The sequence below is a fragment of the Somniosus microcephalus genome, chromosome 4 (assembly GCF_052327205.1).
Source record: "Somniosus microcephalus isolate GS21.2 chromosome 4, FLI_Smic_1.0, whole genome shotgun sequence".
Classification (NCBI taxonomy): Eukaryota; Metazoa; Chordata; class Chondrichthyes; order Squaliformes; family Somniosidae; genus Somniosus; species Somniosus microcephalus.
The window spans coordinates 289728504-289740569 of NC_140990.1; the positions used below are offsets into that span (position 1 = coordinate 289728504).

At 39.6% G+C, this 12066-nt stretch overlaps 1 protein-coding gene across 16 annotated transcripts in view; it reads left to right on the plus strand.

Moving 5' to 3' along the window:
- r3hdm1 (R3H domain containing 1) overlaps positions 1-12066 on the plus strand; it is a 163612-nt gene that overhangs the window by 65250 nt on the left and 86296 nt on the right. For 12 of the 16 annotated variants that reach the window (XM_085986613.1, XM_085986624.1, XM_085986614.1 and 9 more), the window contains 4 exons: positions 7256-7293; positions 7383-7436; positions 7567-7793; positions 9206-9457. In XM_085986613.1, coding sequence (XP_085842739.1) covers positions 7256-7293; positions 7383-7436; positions 7567-7793; positions 9206-9457 — 571 coding nt within the window. The remainder of the gene's footprint in view (positions 1-7255; positions 7294-7382; positions 7437-7566; positions 7794-9205; positions 9458-12066) is intronic. The other 4 variants (XM_085986621.1, XM_085986627.1, XM_085986625.1 and 1 more) reach the window with 1 other exon arrangement.

Below are 12066 nucleotides of genomic sequence, written 5' to 3' on the forward strand. Positions count from 1 at the left end.
ATATGTTTTGCCAGTGTGGTATAGGAATGATAGTTATCCAGATCTGATAAATGATAGAAAGCAGTTGTCCTATGGCAGAGTGTTTGAATATGAGGTACAAGAAATGGGAAAGTAAATAATGCTTCTGATAGATGGCATATAGGACTGAAGCACTTCAAACTCCTTTCAAAATGAATTTTCCCTGCATCTCTCTCTCTTTTTTGTACACCTAGCAATGTACAGGACTAGAAAAGGCCAAAAGGATCCAATTGGCTGGTCCCAAAGTTCAAAAAATAGCATACTGCATGCCATTATATTCTTTAGCTTCAATGCATTTGCTTGCATTAATTTAGCTACCGCAACTCAAATACATCCTTCCACAAATTCTGGTAACTAAATCTCTCTCCTGATGCAGACAAAACGATCATGGGTCTAAATAATGACTGGAAGTGCAAAAGGTGCACCTTGGTGCACTGGTAACAGCTTGCATGAAAACACTTCAGGAGCACTAAACCTCTTTTAGGAAAGCCGTCTAAATTTTAAAAAAAAGTAGAAACTTTTATAATAAAAACATAATATTGTCCCCAGTGCTGGTCATAAATAGTCTTTAGTTGCTCATTAGGAGCATCTTTGCTGTTCATGACCCTATATTGTAATAGTTTCACAGAGCAAGAATATAAATGAATGGAACCGTTTTTTTTTTTGAAGTATTAAAATCTTTAAAATGTGTAAATTGTTAAACTGTTAAAACTGGATCATTTTTCCAAGATGCTCTGCTCGGATATCTGCAGATCTCAATTTTTTTCTACTTTCTAAGCTTAGTGTAGTGTATTAAACACAGATTGTTCATCTGAGAGGGTAGGAAGCCAGCAAGTTAACAGCAGCAAAAGTATGATTTTTAAATACAGGTTTGTGATCTTTCAATAATGCTACTTTCACAGTGTTTTAAAAATTTGCATTCTTCATATTTAGCTTCTATATGAAGATTTAAACTCTTCAAAAATAGCGTTGAAGAATTGAGATGCACTCAAACTGTGCTCTTGTATTGGATACCACTATGCTGGATGTTTACCCAGGTGATTTTTCTTGTGTGCCAAGAATTCTTGACCTGCTGAAAGGAAAACCTTCAAAAGTTGGCTTCCAAGCACTATAATTGCTATTATAAAATTGTAAGCATTCAGCAAGGTTGCTCATACTATGATGATTTATAACCAAATAACATTTTTTTATATCAGCAGCTTGGACAGTGCTGCTGTGGTATTGATTGTTGATTTCGTTTAAGCCACTGCATCACTTCAAATTTGTTGGAGGGTGGAATAAGATTAGCAAAATAGAAAGTACATGATTTGCTCATGACATCGGCTTGTACTACAAACAGCCTTTTTTAAATTAAAAAGTGTGCATCATCTTTCATGGTCCTTTACGTGCAGAAAATAGTGAATAGTAACAGTATTTAATTTTTGTATAAGAACATAAGAATTAGAAGCAAGAGTAGGCCATACGGCCCTTCGAGCCTGCCCTTCCAATCAGTAAGATAATGTCTGACTTTCCCACCCGATCCCTTGATTCCCCGAGAGTCCAAAAATCTATCTATCTCTGCCTTGAATATACTCAAAGACTCAGCATACACAGCTCTCTGGGGCAGAGAATTCTAAAGATTCACAACCCTCTGAGTGAAGAAATTCCTCCTCATCTCAGTCTTAAATGGCCACCCCCTTCTCTTGAGACTATGCACCCTCGTTCTAGACTCTCTAGCCAGGGGAAACAGCCTCTCAGCATCTACTCTGTCAATCCCCCTCAGAATCTTGTATGTTTCAATGAGATCATCTCTCATTCTTCTAAATTCCAGATAGTATAGGCCCAATCTGCTCAATCTCTCCTCACAGGACAACCTTCATCCCGGGCATCAGCCTAGTGAACCTTCGTTGCACCGCCTCTAAAGCATGTATGTTCTTTCTCGGATAAGGAGACCAAAACTGTGCACAGTACTCCAGGTGTGGTTTCACTAACGCCCTGTACAATTGTAGTAAGACTTCCTTACTCTTGTACCCCAACTCCCTTGTAATAAAAGCCAACATGCCATTTGCCTTCCTAATTTTTTTTAATTCATTCATGGGATGTGGGCATTGCTGGCAAGGCCAGCATTTATTGTCCATCCCTAGTTGTCCTTGAAAAGTTGGTGGTGAGCCGCCGCCTTGAACCGCTGCAGTCCGTGTGGTGAAGGTACTCCCAGAGTGCTGTCAGGGAGGGAGTTCCAGGATTTTGACCCAGGCGACGATGAAAGAACGACGATATACTTCCAAGTCAGGATGATGTGTAACTTGGAGGTGGTGGTGTTCCCACATGCCTGCTGCCCTTGTCCTTTTAGGTGGTAGAGGTCGCGGGTTTGGGAGGTGCTGCCGAAGAAGCCTTGGTGAGTTACTGCAGCGCAGCCACGGTACGCCAGTGGTGGAGGGAGTGACTGTTTAAGGTGGTGGATGGGGTGCCAATCAAGCTGGCTGCTTTGTCCTGGATGGTGTCAAGCTTCTTGAGTGTTGCTGGAGCTGCACTCATCCAGGCAAGTGGAGAGTATTCCATCACACTTCTGACTTGTGCTTTGTAGATGGTGGAAAGGCTTTGGGGAGTCAGGAGGTGAGACACTCACCGCAGAATACCTAGCCCCTGACCTGCTCTTATTGCGACTGCATTTATTTGGCTGGTCCAGTTAGGTTTCTGGTCAATGGTGACCCCCCAGGATGTTAATGGTGGGGGATTCTGCAATGGTAATGCCATTGAATGTCAAGGGGTGGTGTTTAGACTCTCGTTTGTTGGAGATAGTGATTGCCTGGCACTTGTGTGGTGTGAATGTTACCTGCCACTTATCAGCCCAAGCCTGAATGTTGTCCAGGTCTTGTTGCATGCAGGCATAGACTGCTTCATTATCTGAGGAGTTGCGAATGCACTGAACACTGTGCAGTCATCAGTGAACATCCCCATTTCTGACCTTATGTTGGAGGGAAGGTCATTGATAAAGCAGCTGAAGATGGTTGGGCCTAGGGCACTTTCCTGACTACAGCAGCGATGTCCTGGGGCTGTGATGATTGACCTCCAACCACCACAACCATCTTCCTTTGTGCTAGGTATGCCTCCAGCCAGTTAGTGTTTTTCCCCACCAATTCGCATTGACTTCAGTTATACTAGGGCTCCTTGATGCCACACTTGGTCAAATGCTGCCTTGATGTCCAGGGCAGTCACTCTCAGCTCACCTCTGGAATTCAGCTCCTTTGTCCATGTTTGGACCAAGGCTGTAATGAGGTCGGGAGCCGAGTGGTCCTGGTGGAACCCAAACTGGGCACCAGTGAGCAGGTTATTGGTGAGTAAGTGCCGCTTGATAGCACTGTCAATGACACCTTCCATCACTTTGCTGATGACTGAGAGTAGACTGATGGGGCGGTAATTGGCCGGATTGGATTTGTCCTGCTTTTTGTGGACAATTGGGCAGTTTTCCACATTGTCGGATAGATGCCAGTGTTGTAGCTGTACTGGAACAGCTTGGCTAGAGGCGCGGCTAGTTCTGGATACAAGTCTTCAGCACAACAGCCGGGATGTTGTCGGGGCCCACAGCCTTGGCTGTGTCCAGTGTGCTCGGCCATTTCTTGATATCACGTGGAGTGAATCGAATTGGCTGAAGACTGGCTTCTGTGATGGTGGGGATCTCGGGAGGAAGCCGAGATGGATCATCCACTTGGCACTTCTGGCTGAAGATGGTTGCAAATGCTTCAGCCTTGTCTTTTGCACTCACGTGCTGGGCTCCACCATTGTGGATGGGGATATTCATGGAGTCTCCCCCTCCCGTTAGTTGTTTAATGGTCCACCACCATTCACGACTGGATGTGGCAGGACTGCAGAGCTTTGATCTGATCCGTTGATTGTGGGATCGGTTAGCCCTGTCTATAGCATGTTGTTTCCGCTTTTTAGCATGCATGTAGTCCTGTGTTGCAGCTTCCCCAGGTTGGCACCTCATTCTTCAGTACGCCTGGTGCTGCTCCTGGCATGCTCTTCTACACTCCTTATTGAACCAGAGTTGGTCTCCTGGCTTAATGGTAATGGTAGAGTGAGGGATATGCCAGGCCATTAGGTTACAGATTATGGTGGAATACAATTCTGCTGCTGCTGATAGCCCACAGCGCCTCATGGATGCCCAGTTTCGAGCAGCTACATCTGTTCTGAATCCATCCCATTTAGCACGATGGTAGTGCCACACAACATGATGGAGGGTATCCTCAGTGTGAAGATGGGACTTCATCTCCACAATGACTGTGCGGTTGTCACTGCTACCAATGCTTTCGTGGACAGATGCATCTGCGACAGGTAGATTGGTGAGGATGAGGTCAAGTAGGTTTTTCCCTCATGTTGGTTCTCTCACCACCTGTTGCAGGCCCAGACTGGCAGCTATGTCCTTCAGGACTCGGCTAACTCGGTCAGTAGTGATGCTACTGAGCCACCATTGCTTGCTGTACCTGCATGCTAAGTTTGTGTTTCCTGTACAAGGATACCTAAATCTCTCTGAACACCAACATTTAATAGTTTCTCACCATTTAAAAAATATTCAGTTTTTCTATTCTTCCTACCAAAGTGAATAACCTCACATTTTCCAACATTATACTCCCTCTGCCACCTTATTGCCCATTCACTAAACCTGTCTATATCCCTTTGCAGGCTCTTTGTGTCCTCCTCACAGCTTACTTTGCCACCAAGCTTTGTATCATCAGCAAACTTGGTTACATTGCATTTGGTCCCTTTATCTTAGTCATTAATATAGATTGTAAATAGCTGAGGCCGAAGCACTGATTATTGCGGCACCCCACTAGCTACAGCCTGCCAACCAGAAAATGACCCATTTATCCCTACTCTCTGTTTTCTGTCTATTAACCAAACCTCTATCCATCCATGCTGATATATTACCCCCAACCCCTTGATCCCATATCTTGCATAGCAGGCTTTTATGTGGCACCTTATCGAATGCCTTTTGGAAATCCAAATATACTACATCCACTGGTTCCTTTTGATCAACCCTGCTTGTTGCATCCTCTCATTGTGATATTTTAAGTGCCCTGTTATCACTTCCTTAATACAGGAAACTTTCTGATATCCGGCACTGACGGGACCGAGCTGGTGCCGTACCATCAAAAACATACCAGCGTTAATGTTGAAACATACGGAACTGAAAAGCTCCGTGTGAATCAACAAACCCTGTTGCTTAGCAGCAGCTTCAAAACAGTCAGCTGCAGCTGCAAGCGTCTCTAGCTGAAGCTGTTGCTATAGCTACAGACCTTGCAGTGCCTGACTGGGGGGAAAAAAAGCAACGAGAACGAAAAAAAACTTATAGAAAACGGCTCCTGATTTTTGCCGTTAGATCGAGTATTCCGGACATATAACCTCCGAATAAACCAAAGTTTCCTGTAATGGATTCCAGCATTTTCCCGACGACTGATATCCGGCTAACTGGCTTGTAGTTCCCTGTTTTCTCTCTCCTTTCTTGAACGGCAGGGTTACATTTGCTACCATCCAATCCACTGGGACCGTTATAGAATCTAGGGAATTTTGGAAGATCACAACCAATGCATCCGCTATCTCTAGCGACCTCTTTTAGAACCCTAGGATGTAGGCCATCAGGTTCAGGGGATTTGTCAGCGTTTAGTCGCATTAGTTTCTCAAGTACTTTTTCGCTACTGATATTAATTACTTTAAGTTCCTCACTCTTATTAGCCCCTTGATTCCCTGCTATTTTTGGTATGCTTTTTGTGTCTTCTACTGTGAAGACACATGCAAAATATTTGTTCAAAGTCTCTGCCATTTCCTTATTCCCAGTATAATTTTTAGCTGTCTCGGCCTCTAAGGGACCAACGCTTACTTTTGCTACTCTCTTTTTTACATATTTGTAGAAGCTCTTGTAATCTGTTTTTATATTTCTTGCTCGTTTACTCTCCTATTCTCTCTTTTTTATCAATGTTTTGGTCATCCTTTGTTGGTTTCTAAAGCCCTCCCAATCCTCAGGCTTACTAGTATTCTTCGCAGCATGATAAGCCTCTTTTAATCTAAGACTATCCTTAACTACTTTTAGTTAGCCATGGATGGATCACTTTTCCCATGGAGTTTTTATTTCTCAATGGAATGTATATTTGTTGAGAATTTTGGAATATCTCTTTTAAATGTTTGCCACTGCTTATCTACTGTCATACCTTTTAATCTGATTTCCAAATCTACCTTAGCTAACTTGCCCCTCATAAATATGTAATTGGCTTTATTTAAGTTTAAGACTTATTTCCGACTGAAGTATTTCACTCTCAAACTCGATGTGAAATGTTATCATGTGATCACTCTTCCCCAGGGGATCCTTTACTGAGATTACTAATTAACCCTGTCTCATTACACAATACAAGATCTAAAATAGCCTGTTCCTTGGTTGGTTCCATGACTTATTATTCTAGGAAACTGTCTCGAATGCATTCCATGAACTCGTCCACCAGCCTACCTTTGCCAATTTGATTTGCCCAATCTTTTTAAAGATTGAAGTTCCCCATGATTATTGTATTACCTTTGTTACAAGATCCTATTATTTGTTGATTAATACTCTGTCCAACGGAATAGCTACTGTTTGGAGGCCTATAAACTACTCCCACCAGTGTTTTCTGCCCCTAGTTATTTCTTATCTCCACCCATACTGATCCTACTTCCTGATCTTCTGAGCCAAGATCCTTTCTCACTACTGTTCTTATGTCATCCTTTATTATCAGGACTACACCCCCTCCATTTCCATTCTGCCTGTCTTTTCGAAACGTCAAGTACCCTGGAATATTTAGTTCCTAACCTTGGTCACCTTGCAACCACGTCTCTGTAATGGCTGTTAGATCAAAGCCATTTATCTTTATTTGTGCCACTAATTCATCTATCTTGTTACGAATGCTTCATGCATTCAGATAAAGAGCCTTTAATTTTAACTTTTTAACCATTATTCCCTGCTTTCACCTTATTCGCTGATGCACTTTTACCATTAAACTCTCTGTCCCTTCCTGTCACACTCTGCTTATTTTTACCCAAATTGCTACACTGCTCCATTGCCTTGACTTTTCTCTTTAGATTTCTAAATTTCCCTTCACCTAACTATCTTTAGTGCTAAAGAATATGTTTGTTTTATATTATGGTGGGGTAAAAATATAATGGATGTTCATTATTTGGTTAATTTCTTGATTATTAATTTTGTCTGTGGAATGAAATTTTTGTGTTTTTCTTTCAGTTATCATTGTCCCAGGACAATTACTTTACAGATAAAAGGTTAGTGCTAATTTGAAAAGACAGCTTAATTGGTTAGTTACTCATGGCATTTAGTATTGAATTCTGAAATGTCCTGTTAACACCAACAGAATTCAAGAAGAAGAAACTGCTAATAGCACACAACAAAGGCGACAAATATTTAGGTATGGAAGAGCTTGTTTAAATCAGAAAATCTGTTTGCATGGCTATAATTGCTGATGATTTTATTCATTATTTACTTTTTGGATTGTTGGAAAATTAAGATGAATGTTAGGTTTGTTTTGTACTCTGCAGAGGAAATAAGGATGGAACGGGGAGATCCTCCAATAGTCGTCAGAGCAGTACTGAAAATGAACTAAAGTGGTCAGAGCCCCGTCCTTGGAGCAGTACAGACTCTGATAGCTCAAACCGCAACCTGAAACCAGCAATGACGAAAGCTAGCAGCTTCAGTGGAATTTCTGTACTAGCAAGAGGTGATAGCTCTGGTAGCAGCAAAAGTACAGGCAGGCTTTCAAAAACAGGTACATTCTTATTGTCTGTAGCTATACACTATCACAGTAAAGTACTAGTTTGGCAAATGCTGGCTTTCAGAGAGCCAAACCAACTTTTCTATTATCACTCTTTCAATCGATTAGCTTTTGTAAGCTTTTTTTGTTTCTCCTTTCCTGAAGGCGCTGACACTTGCTGCGGGTACTATTCCTCGGAAGCCAGCGGCCCTCCGGTACCTCACCAAATTGGCCATTAGTCAATGTTTGAGCAGACACAGTGAGTGCTCGCATCTTAGTCAACTAAGGAGAGTGCTGCAGCTGAGCCCGATCTTGTCCTCAGTGGACATCTACATATGTACTTTGCAACCAGGGTCACTGCATAGTGACTTGTAGCAGGAAACTAATTAATTTTTGCTTTCCTGAGCTCAGGGGTGCTGAAACCAATAGTAGCACCCCAATGCTTCCCTGACTGAGATGAGCTACTTCCACACAGATCAATGATCAAACCTGGAGCCTTCGAGTCTAAATGGCTTAGTAGTGCACCAGGCAATGTATTTACCTACTAAATTATTGGGGAGCCAGTAAGTCATTTCTAAATAATTACTCTTTCTGACCTTTTTGACTAATTAGTGCTATACTGTTTTAGGTTTCTTTGGTTATCCAAAGTAATGTGGGCTGTAATTGTTTTTAGAATAAAAAAGATGGAGGAAAGAAAAATCCAAAAATGTGAACATTCCAATTGGATGCTCAAAAACCAATCCAGAAATATCCATTTCATTGAGTATATGGAAAAAATCTGCAATTTAGTTCATCCAATCACTTCTGAAGCTGTTATTTTCTTTGTATGCTGCTCTGCATTAATTGTCAAACTTAATAATTTTACCTTTGTTGTTTAAGATGATATACTGGCCTACATTAATTTGAGTTAACCTATTATTTTTTTGTATTTAAGAAAGTGGCTGCTGTTACAGCATTTTGGTCCGTGCTATGAACTTGCTTTCTCTTTCTTGCATCTGAATCGCTAATTTCATTGTATTGCTCTGAGTTTTTGATTTATTTTGAATTTTTTAAAAGCTTTTTGTTTTGTGATGTCTGCAACTAGACACGAACATAAAATCACCAGAAAAATCTCTGGCTGCTTAACCTCTTGCTCTTTCATTAGGGGCTGCTTTTATTATTATTTGTTAAGCTTTAGCATTAGTGAATTGCTTAGTCTGCATGTTGTAGCTATACAGTTGTATCTGAAATGTAAGAGTTTGCTAATTTAAATGATGGTTAGTTTTGTGCTTTAACACTTTAACATGTTGCAGTCATTAGGGGATTTACTGATTTTCCTAATATTGTGCATGTTTAAACTCTTAAGACAATTCATCTTAATGCATAGAAAGGAAAAAGGCATGATGTTTCTGTTTCTAGATAAAGATTTTTCATTACTCCTTTCCCAGGTTCAGAGTCTTCTAGTAGTGTAGGGTCATCCACGGGTTCCCTCTCTCGCACCCATCAACCTCTTCCAGTCACAGCTATGAGCCAGACTCATGGTGTGCCAGCCGTCTATTCAGCTGTCAACACTAGTAATTCTCTTTCCTTTGATGGTGGCCTGAGTGGGCAAGTGATTCCTACTAGCACTAGCTTCTTTTTGCTTCCCTTGGAAGCTGCAGGCATACCACCTGGCAGTATTCTCGTGAACCCTCAAACAGGTTGGTATCCACTGCTGGGATTTGTTTGAAATATGTTTGTAGATTGGTATTTACTCTGCAATTCTGCACTATTTTAACATAAATGTTTTTCAGGTCATTAAATGCTGCTGGGTTATGTGTTAAATGTGTTGCTATTTTCCTCAAATATGCATTGAAACTTTATTTCCATTTTCAAATTATACAATAGTCTGTGTCATGTATGTTTTAAAAAGTTGTACAATTTAAATCTTTCAACAGCTTTTATTTTACTTTTTAATGTTGATGTTTTTTAATAGAATTCTTTTTAAAAGAATTTGTCATGGTTTTCATAATGATGCATATACAATTCAGGGCTAGCTTTTCTGTTCATTAGGCTATGAATAGGTGTAACATCTGGTCAACAGAGCGATACCAAATTAATTAGCCATCAAATGTAATAACTGAACTGTTTTTGAACTTTGACCTGGGGTGGGAAAGAGGAAAGGACAATACAGAATAACAGATTAGACCCCAGCCTTGGCATGAAATTAAAATTGCTGTTTTCAGGAAAGTTGTGACACTTTTTTGCCAACACTTTCCATTACTAATAGAATGAGTGTATTAGAGAATTTTGCCACTTCTAACTCTGGTGGAAAGGTATACATCCACAATCACAAACTATGTGTTAAAGGGTATCCCCGCTTAGATAGCAAATGATGCAACAGGTAATAATCACAGGATGATCGCTCATTGGATATAAATTAGGGGAAATTACAGGAAGTGCAGTGTTTAATTGAAAAGTTATTGGGACATATATAATGCAACACTGTCTCTTCAAAAAAATCATCTGAATTTCCCAAATTACAGGGATATTTATCAGATTTATATTGCATGTATCCCAATGTAACTGATGCTTAGGGGGAGTTGATTATTTGTGACTTACATTTTTACTATTTAATATTTTCAATTAGTTACTATAATTGGACATATTCTCCTTTTTGTCCACTGACCTTCAATGCACCATTTTTGTTGTCATAGTATAGCTTAATATACTATGGTCGTGAAAGGCGCTATACAAATGCAAGTCTTTTTAATGGTGGATCTAAAACCCATCTAGATCACATAGCAAAGTACAATATAGTTTGTCACTCGATAAAACTATTCAAGTTGTAGTAATCGGTCAATTGCATAGTTTCTGTTTTGGCGAAGAAAGCAAATTAATGATCTAAACTGGAAAGTTTCCTGATATCTTTCCGTTATTGGTATTCGAGCAGCTCTAATATGAAGAGGTAACAATTAAGAGACCAAATTTAAAATTCATTCTTTTCAATGGGAAAATATTAATCTTCATCTTGAGTTCTTCATGGTACCAGAGATGCCACTTCAAGGGAAGTAAAAGCTTGCAAGCAAGTTCCATCCTTGAGAAACATATTACTCCCATCTTATTAGACAATGCTATTGGTTTATGATTGTTGGAAAGTCCTTTCATGCCAAAAGAGAAATAGTGGTAACATTCAAAGTTTAACCTAGGAAAAATGGTAAGAAATAGTTCTTTTAATAATATTTCTGTGGAGGAACTGAAATCTTGGTGGATACTTTCAGAAAGTTTTCCAGTTTTAGGTGATACCTTGTAACTGTTTGTGAGAATAGAGCCCAAAACCTACTGTGTTGACTTAGAGTCTTCCAATTTCACGTTAATCAGACTATCCGAATGCCTGGTGAAATATGACGCATATCAAACTGAAAATTGGCTTACTGCCCTTCCACTCGCCAACTGAGTTTAGAGTATTTGTCTTCTATCTGCAATCCATTCAGTTCTAACTGAAACGTGTGAACACTTTTAGGTAAATTTGCAATAAATTGGAGGTAAGCTACATGGTCTACCATTTGCACTAAGCAGTTATTTACAAACCAACCATAAAAAAAATACTTTTGGATAGTAGGATAAATACTTTTGAACAGTAGGATAAATTTCTGCCTTCAGTGTCTTGTAGGATATTGGGTGCAATTTTTATTGGGTGCAATAAATTGTAATTTTAAAATTAGATCGGTTTTCATGTGTAGTAAATGAAGGAATATCCAGATAGTTACTTGTACATACTATCCAGATTGTAGGAATGGCTTGATGGTTTATAAAGTTATCTCTTCAAAAGACACACGGGCATTTTTCTGTTGAAGTAAAATGAGTTTTCAATTCTTTTATAATATCCCTTTTATAGATGTTGACTATTCATCATAGAATATTTGAATGGTTTGGTCCAATTTCCAAATTTTCCCTTGATTTTAAGGCTTACACAGGCTGAGGAATATAATTTTAATAAATGTTCTATCATTAGAAACAAACATTACAAGCTATTCTGTAAGTAAATAAAATGAAAATGTGAAATGTAGAACTGTTAACAGATGCTTTGCACCAACCATCATGCATAGTGCATATGTGTTGGGTGTTTTGTCAAATTGGCTTTTCATGATTGGAAAATTTATTTGTTTTTCATTTGTAATTATGGTAATGAGGATGTTGTAATTACTGGAAATTATATAGAGAATTAAAAGAATTTTTAGATCAATACTGTGCTTTTAAAATTTTTAAATGTTGTGATTTTTACATTTTTAAATGTTAAATAGTCCCACATTGTGTACTGAACATGATA